Source organism: Triturus cristatus, chromosome 9 (genome assembly GCF_964204655.1).
Source record: "Triturus cristatus chromosome 9, aTriCri1.1, whole genome shotgun sequence".
Classification (NCBI taxonomy): Eukaryota; Metazoa; Chordata; class Amphibia; order Caudata; family Salamandridae; genus Triturus; species Triturus cristatus.
The window spans coordinates 1,030,364,972-1,030,384,525 of record NC_140592.1 but is presented as its reverse complement, the minus strand read 5'-3'; the positions used below and the strand labels follow the sequence as shown (position 1 = coordinate 1,030,384,525).

The 19,554-nt window shown below is 45.7% G+C and overlaps 1 protein-coding gene across 1 annotated transcript in view; it reads left to right on the top strand.

Annotated features, from left to right (window-relative positions):
• Nucleotides 1–19,554, top strand: part of LOC146799276 (acetyl-coenzyme A synthetase 2-like, mitochondrial) — a 172,445-nt gene that overhangs the window by 37,388 nt on the left and 115,503 nt on the right. Inside the window, exons 2-3 of the mRNA XM_085626771.1 lie at nt 9,668–9,764; nt 16,687–16,886. Coding sequence (XP_085482897.1) covers nt 9,668–9,764; nt 16,687–16,886 — 297 coding nt within the window. The remainder of the gene's footprint in view (nt 1–9,667; nt 9,765–16,686; nt 16,887–19,554) is intronic.

Genomic DNA, 19,554 nt, shown 5'->3' with positions numbered 1-19,554 from the left:
ATCGAAGCACAAGAACTGTGTTTGGGATATGTGTGTGTGTGTGTGTGTAATTGTATTTGCATTTATATAGTGCTTACTATCCCAGATGAGTCGTTGAAGTGCTTTACGCCAGACAGCACCCTGGCCTGGAACCCAAGGTTTATGGTTAGTTCAGTATTATTGTTGGCTACTGGGATTAGTCCCTGTAGGTGCCCAGGCATTTCTCTTCTGCTTCAGTGTGAACTTAACTTCGTCTTGCCCTTCTGATTTGTGTTGGTGTCTGTCTCCTGAAGTTTTTCCTTTTAGCTGCTCTTTCTGCCCCCAACTTGGTAACTGCTCTCTCTTTGTTTGTGCCGTCTGTTCTGTGACCCCTTGTCTCTGTTTAACTGCTCCTTTTTGCTTCCTTTGTTCCTCTCAACTGCCTTTTTTTGCACTGTTTGCTCCTCCTCCTGCTCCGTTTTGCATCTTGGTCTCTTCAGTCAGCTTTTGGCCCCTGACTTGCTCCACCTATCGTATTTTCCCGCCGTGCCGCTCCCGCCGGACTTTCCCACTCTCCCCACTGGACTTTCCCGCTCTTGTTGAGCCCGCCCACCTTCTCTTCCTCACCAAAACTTGGCTCCGCCCTACATCAGCGCCAGACATCACCACAGCCATCCCTACTGATTACATAATCCTGCACCAGATACGATCCCATAAACCAGGAGGAGGCATTGCCATCATCCACAGACACCATCAGGTGTATCTCTTATACTGACCCGGAACCACTTTTATGGAACACATGCGCTGCAAGATTCAGGCAGACAGTAAAACCACTATCAAAGACACCCTCACCTACCGGCCCCCAGGACCTCACACCCACTTCAGCAACCTCACCCCTCGCCATGGGCACCAAAGACTTCATACTCCTAGGCAATCTCAACTTTCATATTGACGACTCCATGGACTCCAACTCCACTGACTTTCTCAAAAGTCTACAGAACTTCTGCCTCACCCAGCTCGTACAAGGCCCTATCCACATTGCTAGACACACCCTGGACCCCATCTTCTCCTCCAGCGACAAGGTTGAAGTCAGTCACATCACTCCACTCACATGGACCAAAACAGCCCTCACAGTTGCTACAGACGACATACACACCATCCTTGACAGTGAACAGATGGCCGTCCTCATCCCCCTCGACCTCTCCGCCACCTTCGACACCGTCTCCCACCACACACTTATCGCTATACTACACAGCGGGAATACAAGGACCAGGTCTCAAATGTATAACCTCCTTCCTTTCCAGAAGAACTCAACAAGTCAGGCTCACGCCATTCACATCAGATCCCAAGGACCATATCTGTGGAGTCCCACAGGGATCATCACTCAACCCCACCCTTTTAAACATGTACATGACTTCTCTGTCTAACATCTCATATTGCAATGACGACACCCAGCTCATTATTTCCCTCTCAGATGAAGCCGTCACCACCAGACACACTTCAAACAGTGCATGACCAGTGTAGACAATTGGATGAAAGAAAGCTGCCTCAAGCTCAACTCCAACAAAGCTGAAGTGCTGATCTTTGGGAATAAGAGCTCACCTTGGAACTCTACCTGATGGCCCGCCAAACTTCGGTCCACACCCACCCTAATCAGCCATGCTAGGAACCTAGGCCTCATCCTGGAGACCAACCTCACCTTGGAGTCCTAAGTCAACGCCATCATCTCTTGTTGCTTCCACATCTTTGTTACATAAAATCTTCAAGTGTCTCCCCCTGGACACCAGACGTACCATCACACAGGCTCTAATCACAAGCATATTTGACTAAGGCAATGCACTCTATGCCGGCATGCTAACCCACCTTCTTCACAGACTTCAAACCATCCAAAACGCCGCTGCCAGTCTCGTCCTTGACCTTCTGCACCGAACCCACACCACACCACACCACTCCTCAGAGAGCTCCAAAGGCTCCCCATCCAGAGGCGCTGCCAGTTCAAACTTCTCACATGCGCATTCAAGTCACTACACAACACAGGGCCTGCATACCTCAATCACCGACTTCCGTTCTACCAACCGACCAGACAGCTTCGCTCAGCATCACTCTCACTCGTGCACACACCCCGCATCCACAGAAGCCGAACGAGAGGTTGATCCTTCTCCTACCAACCCACCAAATCTTGAAATGACCTCCCCCAACACATCAGGGCCACCTCCTCGCTTCTTGAATTCCACAAGAAACTGAAGACCGGGCTATTCAATTAGTCTTCTTGCGAGACCATGGAGACTACCTGTACTCAGGCCCAGCCTCACTACACATTTACACTCACCTACTCAGCACCTGGATACCCTCACGGATGACAAGCAGTGCTCTCCAAATACATAATTCCCAGCCTTCTACCCAATTTCTTTGTAGTGGATTAAATTAATCTGAGTTATTTGTGAACATTTGTAAGGGGTTGGGGTGGTATGTGAGCTCATGCACATGGTTGGTGGGATTAATAGATGAGCTAGAGCAGGTTAGGTATTGTAGGATTGCATTGTTGTGAATGAGTTGTGGGCAGTTTGCAGGAATACAATAAAAGAGATTAAGGTAAACGTGCATGTGATAAAGTAGATTGTGCTCATAGAAAGGCAGCACACAGAGGATGGAAAGGAAGGAGAGGGCCCTTTGAAAGAAAAAAGTAGAGACAGAAATTAGAGGTTTAAATTAAAGGTCAGATTTTCATGCCAAATTTTAGGGATTGAAAGGATGTTTTTAGAAAGCATGTAGTTTTAGGATGCAACACTGTAAAAATAAATAACATTATTTGCTCGTGAAGATTTGTGCCATATTGGGTATTTTTGGTAGGCACTAGGATCAAGCAAACAGTCTGTCTGCAGCTAGGCTACTGTTAGACCATATCCCCAGTAAGGTTAGTTGATCAGCTCAAGCGTTGGAATTGAAAAGAAATGGCTGGACACATATTGAGAAATATCAAGAGCTTTAGGCCACGCTCAAAGGAAGCAGTAACTTCAAGTCCATAGCCCTAGAAGAAAATCCATGGGCAAACAATTTCCACATTTGAAAGGAGAATCTGCAAATGCTGAAGAGGATGTCTTGTGGTGTTCATCCTCAAGTTTGGTCCACAGAATCAATTACAAATCAGTAATCGTGGCATCGCTGGACGCCGAAAAGGCGTTCGGCAGGGTTGCCTGGGGGGTTTTATGGGCAGTTCTCCGCTGGAAGGGTTTTAGTGCCAAGTTTATCCAGGCTATTCAATCATTATATATTTCTCCAGTAGCAAATTTGCGTATCTCTGGCTTGGTCTCAGCATCTCTTAATATTAGTCGGGGCACTAGGCAGGGGTGTCCATGTTCGCCCTTGCTATTTGCTCTGTACATTGACCCCTTTCTGTGAGAAAGTGCCAACTTTCTTGCATGGTATACCCCCACTTTTTGCTGAATGCACTTTGACTGAGTGTGCCCTGGACTTGGCAAACCCTGGCCACATGTCAGCCCCTGGTAAATGGTACCCTAAGTACCCAGGGCTTTGTGACCAAGGAAGGCCTCTAAGAGCTGCAGCACTCCTTGTGCCACCCTTAGAGGCCCTGTACTCTTACACACACACACTGCCTTTACAGGCTGAGTGTTTGGGTGCAAGACAAAAACAAAGTCGACATGGCACACATCCCTGTGTGCAATGCCCATCACATACACTGCCATGGCATACATCAGTCACCCCTCTAGCTGGGTGCCTTATGCTAATGGTATGGGCACAGGAGCAGGAGCCCTGTGCCCCTACAGTGCCCAGGTCCATTCCTGAGCCCTGTAAGTGCAGTGCTGCCATTCAAGAGTTCATGGTGCTGAGAGCTCGTCAAACACGAGCTCCACAGCACCATAATGGCAACACTAAAGACTGAGAAGTTTGGCATCAAACTTCTCAGCACATTAAACCCACACTGATGCCAGTGTGGGATTTAATGTACCCAGCACCCCAGAGGGCATCTTAGAGGTGCCCCCTTAAACCTAACCTACGAATCCACGTCTGCTCTGAGGCTGCCTAGGCTGCCACCCAGCAGACCTGTTGCTGGACCCCTGGGTAGGAGAGCCCCTGCTCTCCTGGTCCTGCAACAATGCACATCCTGGGCGAGGTGCTAAATCTCCTCCCCCAGGATGGGCGGGGGGAAGCTTCAAAGGCATGCCGCCTCTGTGAGCTTCCCCAGGCCCCTGCAACCCCTCACTCTGGCGGGAAGCTTTGGCCGGAAACCCCAAATAAGGACAGGGGATGTGCCAGCCTGCCAACCCCACCCCTCAGGTGGGGGAGGCGAGGTGAAACACATCTCCGGGCTCTCGCCATCTTGAAGATGGGGAGCCCTACCCTATCAGGACTAGGCTACTGCCCCCCTCCCACAGGTGAGAGGCAGGATAGGGGGTGTACCCACCCCAGGACGGGGACCCATTGGTCCCTGCCCTTCACCTACCTGTAACGCCTCTAAATCTAGTATTTAGGGGCACCCTGAACCTTCCTTCCCCAGATTCCAGATTCCAAACTACGAAGAGCAGGAAGAAAGAAGACCTGCCCTGCAGCTGCTGAAAAGAGGAAGACACCAACTGCTTTGTCCCCAGCCCTACCAGCCTGTCGACCCTCGAACCTGCTCCTGCTCCAGACCGGCATCTCTTGTGGCTAGCAACCTCACCAACCCCGGAGGACCTGGCTACCTTTTGGCTCTAAGCCCCTGGGACTCCCATGAGTAGAGGCTCTACTCGAAACCTATCTCTAACCCCTGGTAGCAGCCCGGAACCGCAAACCCAGCACACTCTGCACCAGCCGAGCCTGGCCAGTGCCGGAGTGAACAAAGACCCTGAGGACAACCCCACGGCGACTGTGACCCCGAGTCCGGCACCCAAGGACCTCCCTCGACATTCCTGAAGAAGCCTGCAGCCTCAGAACCAGGTGCCCCCCAACCACGATCAACAGAGGGTAAGATTTCCCGACACCTAAAGGCACCCCTGCACGCGGCACCCCACGGCCCCCTGTGCCCAATCCCGCGGTACCTACCTATCCTCCAACTACCCAACTTACCTCTCGAAGTGGTGGTGGCACCTGAAGAGTCCTCGTCCCCGAGCTTGCAGTCTTTTTCTACACCGGAGATTTCCCATTGAAATCCATTGAGCGCCCGAAGGCTCAAAAGCCCTCTGCACCCAGCCGCCCGAGTGGCCCTGGCAGTGAAAACTCTACACCTACCTACTTCCCCACTTGCCCTGAGTAGGTGACCAGGAGTCCAGCTCCCACAGCCGCGTGGCTTGCCAGTCAGCAGCCACCAAACAAGGCCCCCCTATCCCTCATAGGATAACATTGGGCCTAACTCTCTCTGCACCCGGCCGCCCTAGAGCCGCTGAGGGTGAGCCAACTGTACCTACCTGACCCTGGGAGACCCCTGAGTCTGTGCCCAGAACCACAACTCTGCCTGACGAGTACTTACCCTTAAACCGCAAACTCTATTTTCCTCATAGGGTAACATTGACTGGCTTTTTCCTGAAATTTCTTCTAAGTGTGGACTTTTCAAATCTTCAAATATTCACCAAAAATCAGCCGAGTGACAAAAACGAATTTACTCACCTGCTCTTAGGTGAGCTCCCAGTGCTGGATCTTGGTGCCCAGCACTGACTCTGAAAAATACCTAAAACTGTACTTACCCTTAACTCAATTTTCTTCCATAGGAAACCATTGACTGTTTTTCTGTGAAATTTCTTCTAAGTGTCGATTTCTGCAATCTTTAAATATTCTTCAAAAACCGTATAATATCTGAAAACGTAATTACTTACCTGTTTTGGATAAAGGACCCAGTACTGAGTCTAGGCACCCAGTACTGGATTACAAAAGTAATGAGAACATACTGTACCTGTAACCTGAATTTTCTTCCATAGGGAATCATTGACTGTTTTCTCTGAACATTTTCTAAGTGTCAACTTTTAAAATAGCTAAATATTAGCTAAAAATCATTACAGTACTTAAGTCGACTTTCATCACTTGATTCTGAGAACTGACCCAGGACTGAATCTAGGATCCAGTCCTGGAATTCCAAAAGTAATCTAAAAAGTAATCTGTTGCAAATAACTTGAATTTACCATTGAGCTCAATGTATTGTTGTGTTTAAAAATAGTTGCCTACTGCAACCACTTGTAACTGTTTACTAAAGTCTATTGCATATTGCAAAAGTATTTATATGAAACATCTACTGTCGAGAAAGTATATTTTAAATCCAAGTGTTGGTTCTAAAATAAAACAAGCATATATTTTTTTATATATAAACCATTGGCCTAGAGTTCAGTTATTGAGTGTGTGAAACCATTTGCTGACTGAGTGTGTACAACAAATGCTTTACACTGTCCTCTGATACTGCCTTACTGCTCGACCAAGCTACCACTTTAGAGAGTAAGGTTATATCTAACTTTAACCTCTGTCAAACCCTAGGGGACTGTGGACTCTGTACACCCTGTACCTATTAAGGAACAGTATATACAGAGCCACTTTCTCACACTTTCTTAGTAAGATTGAAGGTGCTTTGGATATCTTACCTATTAGGGTCAATGATACAGAGTATAAGACGCTGGCATACGCGGACAATATTGTAGTTCTAACTAGGGATGTTGCCCTTGCCTTTTCTGCCTTAAAAACTTTAGCAGAGCAGTTTGGCCGGCTATCAGGATATATGCTCAATGTCACAAAAACACAGGTTATTCAAACACATGCAATGTATCTAGGGGTCAAAATTACTGCCCAAGTTGATAATATTCCAGACCTAAATATTCTTCCAGTCATTGAATCAGTCAATTTCAAGTTGGGAAGACTGGATAATCTACTTCTCTCTTTATATGGCCGATGCAATTTTCTTAAAATGATGGTCCTCCCAAAGTCCCTGTATTTATTTAGGACCATTCCATTGGAGTTCTCACAGCAATGCATGGCCAGGGCTGAAAGGATATGTACTAGATTTATTTGGGGATACCGCCGCCCACGTAGGGCAGCCAAATGGATGTGTCTTTCTTATTATACTATTGGTCAGCCATGCTCCAACATCTTGGGCTACCATTGCTGGGTGATAGTGCGGAGGTTCCGATCTTTTGTAGACCTACCATCTATGAATTCTGCTTGGGTGAGACTGCTAAGGGGGTTTTGAAGCGGATTTTGGAGCCGAGTTATTATAAAAAAATTAAGTTTAAGGTTATCGGGGCTATGTTTTCCGTATGGCGTAAAATCCGTCGTAAATGGTCAATTTCAAATATTAATTTTTATACTCCCTTTACTGCTACTCGACTGTTGCCAGCTATTTTTCAAGATCAGGTCATCTTTAGGTGGCAGTTATTGGGGTTGGGAGTAATCGGTGACCTGGGTATTGATGGACAAATGGCTTCTTTTTCCTCTTTAAAGGAGAGGTTTCATCTTAAAACCGATGACTTCTTTAAATACTTACAGATTAGAAGCTTTATAGATAAAAAGCAGCACCAAAAATCAAACTGTTTCGAAAAGGTTACTTTATTCGAACTAATTCAAAGAAGGGCTAGAATTGGGGCATTGTATCAGAATCTGATATCCGATCTTCCTGATGATTTGCATTACAGAATCTTAAGTGGGAGGGTAAATTTGATAAACCTGGAGTGGATATTAGTATGTCATTGGAGTTAGCAAGCTATGCCTTAATCTCTGGGAGCCTTCGCACTCAAAGCTATATGGCACTATTTGACCTGTATTACACACCGGCAAAAATCGCAAAATGGGGGGGTTGTAAGGGTAATTGTTGTGCTAGATGTGGGCTCCAGGCTGCTAATGATATACATATGTTTTACTCTTGCCCAAAGTTAGGGGTCTTCTAATCTGATGTCGAGTACTTTATAAATTCTACGCTTAACATTTCCCTTAACATCTCTCCAGAGATGGTGATGCTGGGATGTGAGGGTACTACTTCAGTTGAAAGGACAAGGCATGTCTCAGCTTTTCTGTTTATAACAATGTCCTTAATTCGGCTATGCATCACATCACAATGGCTCAGTCCAGAAGCCCCTACATTCTTTAATTGGAGATCCCGGATCCTAGCTCTTCATAATCTGGAGTCTTCAGTCTATTTGAGGCGTGGTAGAAGGAGCTCCGAGCTGGGCCGTAAGTTCTGGGCTCCTGTTCAGGAGTGGCTCAAGCAATAGGCCAATGCATTTTTGACTTCCCTTCTTGAGTTGAGATGTATAATTAATTTGTGAATCACTAGTCTTAAATTTGATCTATTTTTTTTTCTCATTGTACATGAACTGGAAGGTATAGTTTTCTGTTTTTATCTAATTCTTGTTTACATCTCATGTTAAGTATGTTTGTCACGACTTTCTCTCTTGTTTTCTTCCAATGTACTTTTGTGAAGCATTAAAATAAAAAATATAAAATAAATTTTTAAAAAAATAAGTTGAAAAAAAAAAAAGTAATCGTGGCATCGATTTGAATGCCTCTGGTTTGTATTGGTACAAGAGGAAGAGCGAGGACAGCTTCTCAGACTGTGGAAGTCCCCAATAGCTGGGGGGGAGATGCAGGCACTGGGGTGAGGAGGATGGTGACACGGCTCCCTTTACAAATTCAGTGAAGACTCTGTTAGCAACAGGCTGCTGATGAGCCTTCCTGAAGCTCCACCCTCTGGCTTTGGTAGATGGAAGGGGGAGGGGTGGATCTGCAGATTCAGTTGTGCAGGTTGATGGGGGCCGTTAGGTGAGCCCAAGACCTTTGCATTCTGGATCTCACTTTTAGTGGAGAAACCTCACGGGTTATGGGTTGTGAAGTACAAACATCCTCTTATTGTGCTCACTTACCTTTGAATGAAGACATATATTTAAGCTTGAATATTTTAATTTCAGACGTGCTTAAATATAAATTGGGTCGTGAAGGACTTTGAGTTTATCTCAGTAAGAGGCTGCCACATATTGAAGACCTGTGCCCACTACTCACCCAGGTTTATGAATTCATAGGAAATACAAACAGCGAAATATCAAAGCAAGGCGTGTACTTGTAAAGCTGCTGTGCTGTGAAATATCAAAGCAAGGCGTGTACTTGTAAAGCTGCTGTGCTGTGAAATATCAAAGCAAGGCGTGCTGGGATGCGCTATATTTATGTTGGGAGAACCAGAAAAACAATGCGGTATATATGGTAAAGGACACATTGTTTTGTATATGCTGGAAGAACAGTGGGTGTGTATGGAAAAGGGGATTAGGGGTGCACAGGATAAAGAAATAATGTTCGGGTTTAGTCCCAGATGGCAAGGATGAGGAGTGCTTAATTGTGTTTTCACTAGGTTTAAAGCACTGGGCAGGGGACCCGTGCAGTGCTTTACAGAGCACTTTAACTAGGCCCACACCACAGCCGAATGTATCAGTTTATAAATATCAGGCACACACTGTCGTAAATGTGTAACGCAGGTGACTGGAGCCCTGAACCCCCGACAAATTTTCATGGGTCACCCCCACACCTTCCGTTTTACATACATGTGAGATGTCCTACCCGAGAGCTTATGGCTGGCCATCAAACCAGGCGTTACAGGGATTTTAGAGTTCCATAACCCCTCATTCTGTGGGCACTTGGAGCGATATTGGCAGGTCTCTGGAATCGCTTGATGGGCAGAGATGTATCTCACACAGCTCCCTGAGGAGGGCCGAGCCTGCCGCCTGTAATGCCACTGTCTTCTCTCTTCCTGTAGTGAACTGCCTGGACCGACACGTCCACTCGTCCCCAGATAAAGTAGCCCTGATCTGGGAGAAGGATGAACCTGGCAACGAGGAGCATATTTCATACAGGTGAGTGTGTGTGCCCATGTGCCAGTCAGTTTGTCTCCTGGGGTCAGTATGGCTGTGCCCATGTGTGTCAGTGCGGGTGTGCCCTCATGAGTCAGTGTGTGCCCACATGTCAGTAGGGGTGTGTCCACATGCGTCGGCGAGGATGTGCCCACAAGTCGGTGGTGGTGCGTCCACATGTGTCAGTGGTGGTATGCCCACATATCAGTGGGCATGTGCCCATGTGTGTCAGTGAGGGTGTGCCCTCATGAATCTGTGGGTTCCTATATGTCAGTAGGGGTGTGTCCACATGCCTCAGCGAAGGCATGCCCACATGTCAGTGGAGGGTACTCCACATGTCAGTGGTGGTGTGCTGACATGTCAATGGGCGTGTGCCCTATGTGTCTGTGAGGGTGTGTCCACATGCATCAGTGAGGGTCTGTCCTTATGTTTCAATTAAGGGGTATGGTGTGCCCAAATGCATTGGTGAGGGTGTGCCCATGTGCCATTGGGGGTGTTCCTTCATGCAAGCGGTAGACATAGACTGCTGTAAAGAAGCAACTTGAAGCAACTAAAAACGCAAGTCTTCTGTCACTTAGGGCTTGTGCAGACCTTCCTGGCATCAGCCCCTCTTCCTTCTGCGCGGATGAGCTCCCTTTCTTCTAGCTGGTCACGGCAACAAGTCATTTTGTAAAATACTGGCCTTATCCTCAACCCTGGGGGAAGACACCCACCAGCAAAGGTTTTGTCCCTGGCCGCCATCTTCCTGCAGCCTGTTTGCAGGTTACCCAGTGTCCAGACGAAGTAACCTATACTATCTGGAGGGGGTTAATTATGTATTCTACTTGGGAAGAACATGCGGGAAGCGTGGACCACTCAAGGCTAGCTTTATTCATAGTTTTAACTCTTTCTCCAATCTCCCTTAAGTTGTTTTTTTGGGCGTTTGTCTTGAGCTTGGCGGCTTTTCAAAGTAAGTGGTCACAGGTCAGGGAAATTGGCACAGGTCGAACTCATTTTGTATGCTGCTGCCAGGCTCGTGAAGCCAGTGGACTGTGGTTGCTAGGTGACACATTAAAAGGGAGGCTCAAGGGAAACCTCTTCCTATAATAGAAGAGATTGGCGTTCCTCCCTCCAGCTTCACAGGCTCCTCCAATGTCAAGGCAGGGAGCCCTAAATCAAGAATCGAGGAATTCCACCATCTTTTGCAGCCAGGCACTCGGGGCAGATGTACTACTATCACACGCAACGCAGCCCAGTATTGGTGGAGTGTGCGTTGCATGGGAGGGAGAGAGCAGGACAGCGCCATATGCACTAAGATACAGTGCTGTTGCCCTCTTCTCAAGTGCTAGCGTACTTTCTGGCCGTCTAGTGCCAACACATACCTTTGCATTGTGTGAGTCTAGCATAGATTTTGTAATTGAAGGGTTTCTGTGTCTAGACATATTTTGTACGTGTTCTGTATAGTACAGCACACATGTAAAGTCAGAAAAGGTTTAGAGAAAAGAAATATTTTCTGCTTCTTTGCACCTGCCTTGGAGATGCGTATTTTGTTGGCACAGAAGCTCTGTCTTTTTTAAAACATACTTTATTGGGTTTTTTGTTATAGCCGGTGCAATTGATGGAAACATTTACACCTTACATTTTTTACATTCTGTGAATTTTGGAGTTTTTAGTTGCATGAAACACATTTCCAATATTTAAATTGTTGCCATCAACATGTTTTCCTGCATACGATAGGTGCATCGCATTAATTGACCAAACATGAACATTAAAAATGATTTAACCAATTAGTAACAACTATCCCTACCCCCCTCCCTCCCCTGTTGTAGCCCAACATGTTCATAATCAGTTGTGGTGTTGCGTCCTACGCTAACTTGAGTACTGCACTTAATACTGGTGTTCGTGTATCCTAGTATATCTAGTCTTACTATGCACTGCATCGCAGGGTGCTGCGGCTAGTCAACATGGTCTACTGTGTGTTCGGGGCACTAGGTAGAGGGTCGGGGTCTATGGATTTGAAGGCCTCTAGCATTACATCCCATTCCATGGATATCTTTTTTTTTTTACACAGCTCTCTGGCCTCCTCTCGTCTTATAGCTGCGCTCTCAGCCCCTCCCCATCACAACACCTCTCTGTGCCAGGTGTAGACCGCAGGGGTTTTACTGACTTCCACCTCATGGTTATAGACCAGTTTGCTAGTATGAGAGCGAGATCAAGGAATCGGAGTTGGACTTTCTTGGGGGCTGTGCGTTTACGGAGGCCTAGCAGGCATTCCGCCATGGAATCTCCAATGTGCAGGTGTGTGGTTGCCTCTGTGGTGCACCGAACCTCTTCCCAAAACCCTCTGAGGCACGGGCATGACCATAACATTTCTGCCTCTTCCAGCTTGCATCGAGGACAGCTATGCTGTGTATTTGGGAACATCCGCCCTATCTATAAATGATAGTAGCATCAAATCACAAAAAGCATGGACAATCTCCACGGTGGGGAACTAGAGGCTTTAGGGCCTTAAGCGTGAGCTGGCCTATAATCAAATCCTAACTCACAGAAAAAAGCCACCTGAGTGAAATTATGCTATTTTACAATTCTGAAACATTTTCTTATTGCATGATTACCAGTCTATTCCTAAACACACACAAAAGTTTGCCAGGATGTCCTCACACACCTACCAGGTGTCATGCTTCATCATAAGATATCCCTACACTCTCCCAAAACTTTAGTTTGATGGAAAGTGGGCCAACACCCTGAAATCAGGGAGGCACTTAATTCTAGCCTAAGATCTGTAAAATAGATTATAAACCAATGTGATAACCCAGTCTGCTTTTAACTATGTAGGGTACCATTTGGTGTTAAGAATTAAGATTGGAGTATCGGGGAATCAGTACCCCAACCCCACTATGATGTAAACCTGTTTCTGCCTAGTGGCTAAACCGAGTCCATAGCATGCATCAGGATGGATGTCGGAAACACTTTAAGCATATACCCTTCGTATATAATAGTGTAATGAGGGCCTAACGCTTGTCACCACCCAAGGTTCATAGGTCACTTAGTTACCAGGAAAACAGTAATAACATATTTGTGTTTTAAATATATCTGCTGACTAATAAAGCAAGACCTTCAATCTCATAATAGGAACATTGCATAGGGTGTAAACGTGACACTCCACTTATGTATCACACTGATACAATATTGTGCAGTATCATGCTGTGAGAACCAGCTCACACACTCTTACTCTAATAGAGGGTCATTTGGGCCCCATGGAGAAAGGCCTCAGGTACCCCTGTAGTCACTCTGAATGGGAGAAGAAAGGATTATCACCCATACTAGTCTAAAATCACTGTCTGTTGAAAGTATAACTTTCCACCAGTACCCACTTACTACACCAGGGTGCATTCCTCGCCGTCCACCTAGTCGTACTGGCTCTACCTCCCGATGGTCATGGGAGTCACTGTCTGATTACCGTAAATCCCATGATGGGGTCCCACCTGTGCTTGATTAGTAACACCCAACAACATATCTGTAATAGCTGCCTGTAAGTAATCCAACATTTCCACCATCCATTAACCAATTCAAGTAATACAATTCAGCAGTGTCAGGACCGGGTGCGTGTTAATGGTAAATACGCGAGTGCGTTTATACTCCCCGGCGAGCGGGCCCTCTCGATGAGAGGCAGCTGTTTCTGGCCCGCTTCCCCAGGACTGAATGCTTGTAAATCACCGGCTTGCAGTCAAGACAGTGCGTCACCACTAGGCGTGGCACACTCAGTCGGCAAAGCGTATGTTGGGATACTGACTCCCCAATATTCTACACCTAATTTTTAATACCTAGTGGTACCTTGCATAGTAAAAAGCAGACTGGGTTATCACATTGGTTATTAATCTATTTTACGGATTCTAGGTTAGAATGAAGTGTCTCCTGTTTCAGGGTGTAGGCCCTGCTCTCCATCAAACAAAAGTTTATGCAGTATGTGGGAATATCCTATGATGAAGCATGACACCTGATAAGTGTGTGAGGACATCCCTTCAAACTGGTGTGTGTGTGTTTAGGAATAGGCTGGTAATCATAAAATAACTAAATGTTGTAGAATTGTAAAATAACATAGTTTCACTCAGGTGGCTTTTTTGTGTGAGATAGATATAAACGACAGTGGACTATAGGTGCACGCATAGGAATACCCATGTACCACCCATGGGGCCATCCCATGGTGCCAAGTAGCGTTACTTTTAGGCAACTTTCCAGTGCAAAACCTCTCTGGAAAGTAAATTCCAAATCAACACTTTGCTCCGGTTTACGTAACTCTTGGTGACTTTGCACCCGTACAAAGTATTGGCAAATCTGGCCCTTAGTGTTATAGGGGCAACTACCACCCTTTATAACGTTTCTTGGTCAAACACCAAGAAGGGAAGTTCTCCAGTTAAGAGGGGCTAGGAAGAACTTTATAAGGAAGGGCCTCTATGCGAACTACCCCATGGGGTGCAGGTATAAGGGCATGCATCATTGAACTCTATGTTACCACCATCATCAGTCACTTAATAACTGGTAGAAGTAGGGTCGACCTGGGGGAAAGCCTGAGTCGCCTAGGGGAGGTTGAGCACCCGTACACGATTCATAGTAATGAGGGGGGCGCGTCAGGAGGGGGATAGGTAGAGGGGGGCACACTGACATGGGGTGCGGGAGGGAGAGGGAGGTGGGGCTTCACGCGGGAAGGGTGACTTTTCTCCTGCATACTTGGGGGCAATGCTGAATGTAAAAGACTACTTTGGAGGGGGGGGGGGTTGTTGGGAACTGTACTGAGTTGTTGGTACGAAAACAATAAAAAATGTTTTAAAAAAAAAAAAATAATAACTGGTAGAAGTGGGCAACAGCCACCATCAGCTATTCACACCAAGCATTAGCAAAGACAATAGGTTTCACCTAAGCAAGAACTATTAGCTTCGGCAATATTTGTTTAAACATTGCACAGCAGCATGGGCTGCTGTACAACATGGCTTAAAGCTTTTTTTAAAGTGCTATGATGCTGCCAGGGTTACCCGCATCATAGAGATTTTTTTCTTCAAGCCATGTTGCACAACAGCCGGCACTGCTGTGCAGTCTGTCTAAAAACATTAAACACAGCTAAAAAGCATCGGCATCCGCATGCTCGCTGTCTTAGACAAAACCTAAAATAGGGAATGCGGAGGAAGGAAAGGCAAGGAAGTATGTCCTCCAAGCAAAGACAAAATCACTAAAGTGCTCTCTGCTAGATGCAAACAGGGGGGACACTGCACTGAAAGATTCAAGGCTGCACTAATAGTAGCCCTTTTAAAGGATGAAAAGCCCTCACCCACCCTTAGGTGCCATGCTTCGGAGAGTGCTGGATGCGCTACTACCCTCGTAGAGGGAAGCTCTTCAGGCGTGTTCCTGAGGCTAGTCAAGGAGGGGTCTCGTCTGAAAACTAAGTGTGGGTGTGTGTAATAGGTTGTGGGATTTAATGGAATGCAGGGGGTGCATTTTTGTAACTAAAACTACCTATTGTTAGAAATGACATTTTATTCATATCACCAATGGTAGATTAATAAGGGAATACAGGGGTTGTTTCGTGAATACCAAAGGTTAACAGGCTTTAGTCAACAATCCAGTTGGGTTCAAGTGAACCCAGTCTGCTTGTAACGAACACGGTTGGACAATGGACGAAAAGCACATACGTTAGTAAAGCCGTTTACATGGGGATAGACAGAATTACAGGTTAATTCCTGCCTAAGACAGGCATTTCAAAGAGTTGTGCTCCTCTCAGCCAAGCACATTTTAGGTTTTTGAGCAAGCACACATACTGACCAGAGAGCACCCTCTGCCTGCCAGGCTACAGAATTCATGGATTCGAGACTTTGCTTTTTTTCACATCTGGGATTTATTCTGTCTGGTTGAGGATACTTCCCACTTTTGTTTCCATAGTATACATTCCAATTGGGATTTGAGCAGTGACACACGGCGACCTTATTGACAGCTGTTTCAATACGCTAATTAAGAACCAGCGGCAGCATCACAAACGAGCATCTTTAGCGCTTGAGTGTTTTTCTCTAAGTTGTGAAGGAAGTTTGAAGCACCTGGGTTTTAGTGTTGGAATGGAGCAGGAGAGTGGGCGATCCCCTCCTAACAGGGCTGATTGCTGAATGAACCTTTACTCCAAGGACTGTGGTAATCAGACACAAATGGGACTTTGCACCATAATTGGGATTACAATTAGCAAGGCTTTCAGTTTTTCCCCCAGGTAATAACTGGCAGAATTTGTGCTCAGGGCACCACAAGATACTGAGGTTCACAACTTAGAGCAGGGGAACATGTGCGTAAAGCGTTATCTCCCATTTTGATGCGCAGAACTTGGAATGGGGAGGTAACACCAGACCTAGTAAATAACACACCCTGCAGTATCAATATTTTCTAGGTGTCGGCACCTCTTAATGAGGCCCTCGGAAGAGTCTTACTGTGTTTTTTTTAATCAGCGATCCTTGAGAAAATGTTACATTTTCACATGTCTGTTTGCCTCGGTGAGGGTTTATTGATTTAGTGTGGAGTTTATCCAGTAGTCGTTCTTGGTTTTTCTACATTTGTGAGGGTGTACCTTTGATTAGTGAGTTCATCGGTATGTCTGTGAGACTATATACGTGAGGACCTATTCACGTTTCAATGTGGGTCTATCCAGTGGCGGCTTTCACAGATAAGAGCGGTGAGCAGTGGGCAGTGGGGCGGGGTGGGGGGTCAGGTAAGTCGACATAAGACAGGAGAAGTAAAATTAAATAAATAAAACCACCCCTTGCGCTCGCCGCATTGTTGACTTGGTGATGCGGCAAGCCCAAGGTAAGTAGTTTTATTTGATTTTTTTATTTAATTTTACTTCCAGCGTATTGTCGAAATACTTGTCTGGGAAACACCTTCATCCTCCTATAACAGAAACTCTTTCTCTTGACAGAGAGCTGCTGGAGATGACATGTCGACTGGGAAATACTCTCAAGCGACACGGCATCAGGAAGGGGGACCGAGTCACCATCTACATGCCTTCTTGCCCACTGGCAGTGGCCACCATGCTGGCATGTGCCCGTATTGGGGCTATCCACAATGTGGTCTTTGCAGGGTTCAGCGCTGAGGCCTTGGCAGACAGAATCCGCGATGGTAAGTGTTCTTTGCCCAAAGCTGCCTGGCACCCTGGGTCCAGATACTAAAGGTCTGCAAGCCCCCCACTCATGATGGTCTTGTACTCCGGTGAGCTAACCTGATCTTTCCCCCTTTCCACAGCTTGCTGAATGAATGATTGATAATTGTATAAAGTGCTTTGATGCCAGATGCAGTTGGGATATTGCTCTAACTATGGCTGTGACAGCATGATGAGGCTAGACACCAGGGCACCAATTACGAGTTACACAGTACTGGTGGGTGGCAGCCTGCACCATAAATACCGGTACGGTGTGGTAACATCCTGCCAGTAACATGCAATTACAAGTTCTTCGCCCTGGAATGAGGAATAACTGTGCAGATACGGTTTTACTGAGCAGAATTTAGCAGGGTATTCCCTTTCCCATGGGGATTAACGCTCATATTTACTCCCATCTGTAAGGAGGCAGACCGGTGCATGGTAGGAGGCGGGGCGAGCGTGTGGGGGATGGTGGGAGAGGGAAAGAGAGGTGGGAGAGAGCATTATATGCTGCCTCTGTGTCACACAATGGGGCTGGGCGGGGGTAAAGGGAGCAGTACCAGGATGCATTGCAGCTCATTCCTAATGCAGCTGGATTTTCTAGCTAGTAAAATCATGTCTGCTGTTCCCCCACCCTGCAAATCTAAGTACCAAAACAATGGTTTACCCATGATTGAGCACACAACAGTTCCACACAGGAACTCTTCTCTGCTCAATCTGTAATCTGTTTGATTGAGAAACAAGGAGACCCTACCCACAAGGAGCCTGGGTATTATGTGTTGTAAGGAAACAATGGCTCGTGTGGATTAATATTTACCAATACAGTATATAATACATGATACTGATCCAAAAAAAGGAAAGGGTTAAGAGAGATGTCAGAAGAAAAGGCACAACCATACACATTAGATCTTTTTGTAAAGAATGTTTATCTTTTATATAGCAAAAAAAGTTTTATAAGAAGTGGACATAAATACACAATACAGATTGACAATATTCATACGGTTTACAAATAGTGTCCCAGTGAAAAAAATAAACCTAAACAAACAAATGACATAAGGTGCAACATACAAAAAAGGTTTCCATTTTTCTTTACAAAGGCAATCATAAACAGTTAGTAATTCCAATTAACAACACCCAAGCATTCTGAGTGTCGATTAAATGATTTGCCTTTCACGTCAACGGCGTTTCGACCCTATTCCAATTAAAGGGTCTCGTCAGGACAGTCTAATATAGGGACACCTGAAAAAGGGGATAAGGAAAATGTTTGTCAAAAAAGAGATCCTTAGTCTCAGAGGAGGGGATTTTTAGAGGAGCATTGATATTAAGTCTATCTACCTGGTCGTCCAGGAAGGAATCTAACGTTTCAGTGTACGGTGACACCGTGCTCAAGGTGAAAATAAAATACTCACAGGTACCCAGCCGGGTGCTGCGTGAGAACAAGGAGAAACCATTAATGTCAAACCCATTATCCAATAATAATTATCATCAAGATACTCATGTTTTCTACTTACCCCTGTGAGAAAGGACTCACGAAGAGGCAGTAGCCCGCTATTTGTATGTCTATTCCTCGAATATGCTCAGTGCGAGGGTCTAGTAGTATATATCACCCACGAAGGCTGCAAACGCGAACTGCTGAATAGCTGTCGCTTCGTGTCCAAGAGTTCAATCAACTATTACAAAAAGATAAAGAAGGGGGAGATGTAGTCGACTTCCGGGGTTGGAAAATAACCTATCATTTGCAGAAGTAACCTATATTGAAAACGACAACGCTCTTCATACCTCTCTTCCTTGCTTCCGGGTATATGAATGTCCCGTGAAATGCTGCAGCAGGCGAACAGAGTTCTGTCTGCTAGGTACGATCACAGCGATTGGTAGGGATAGGGAAATATTTAAACGTGATTCGCTGGCGGAAGACCAATCCAAAGTCTCCAATGATAATATGCCTGTAGTGGAAGGCGCGTGACGTTGCTAAGTAACCTCTATCTGCTATCGGTCCGAGTGAATGACGTCTTTACAAGGGTTGTCAATAAAGTTGTAAACGAATAGTGTTTAGAACCATTAAATGAAGTAAGAGCAGCCTTCGCCTCACATCGCTGGGTCACCAGATGTATTACGTCGAGGGACTTGTGGGGCTTAGATCAATGAGCCTGATTTCTTGACAAATAAATTCAGAAAAATACAATTGTTAACAATATCAGGTTTCTTGTTCGGTCACCAATTATAACACATATCGGTATCTATTGAATCGTACTTGTGGACAATATACAGTGAACAACTACAAATCTTATGAAAAGCCTAACACCAAAACTCCATAGAATGTAGTGAGAATATGTTACTAACCATTTTAAGCATTTTGAAAAAAATAAAAAGTAATAAAAATGCATGACTTTTAATACAAGAAGGCTTGTTTCAAATTTCTTATCGAAGGAGATATGTGCCTCCATCCATAGTTAACTCTTCGATAAACAACGATTATATTACTGTACCTTTTTACAAAATATTCGCTTTTTGCATATCCATTGGACCCATGTGTCACTAGATCTCTTCCCCTACAGATTATCCAACCCCGGAAGTCGACTACATCTCCCCCTTCTTTATCTTTTTGTAATAGTTGATTGGACACGAAGCGACAGCTATTCAGCAGTTCGC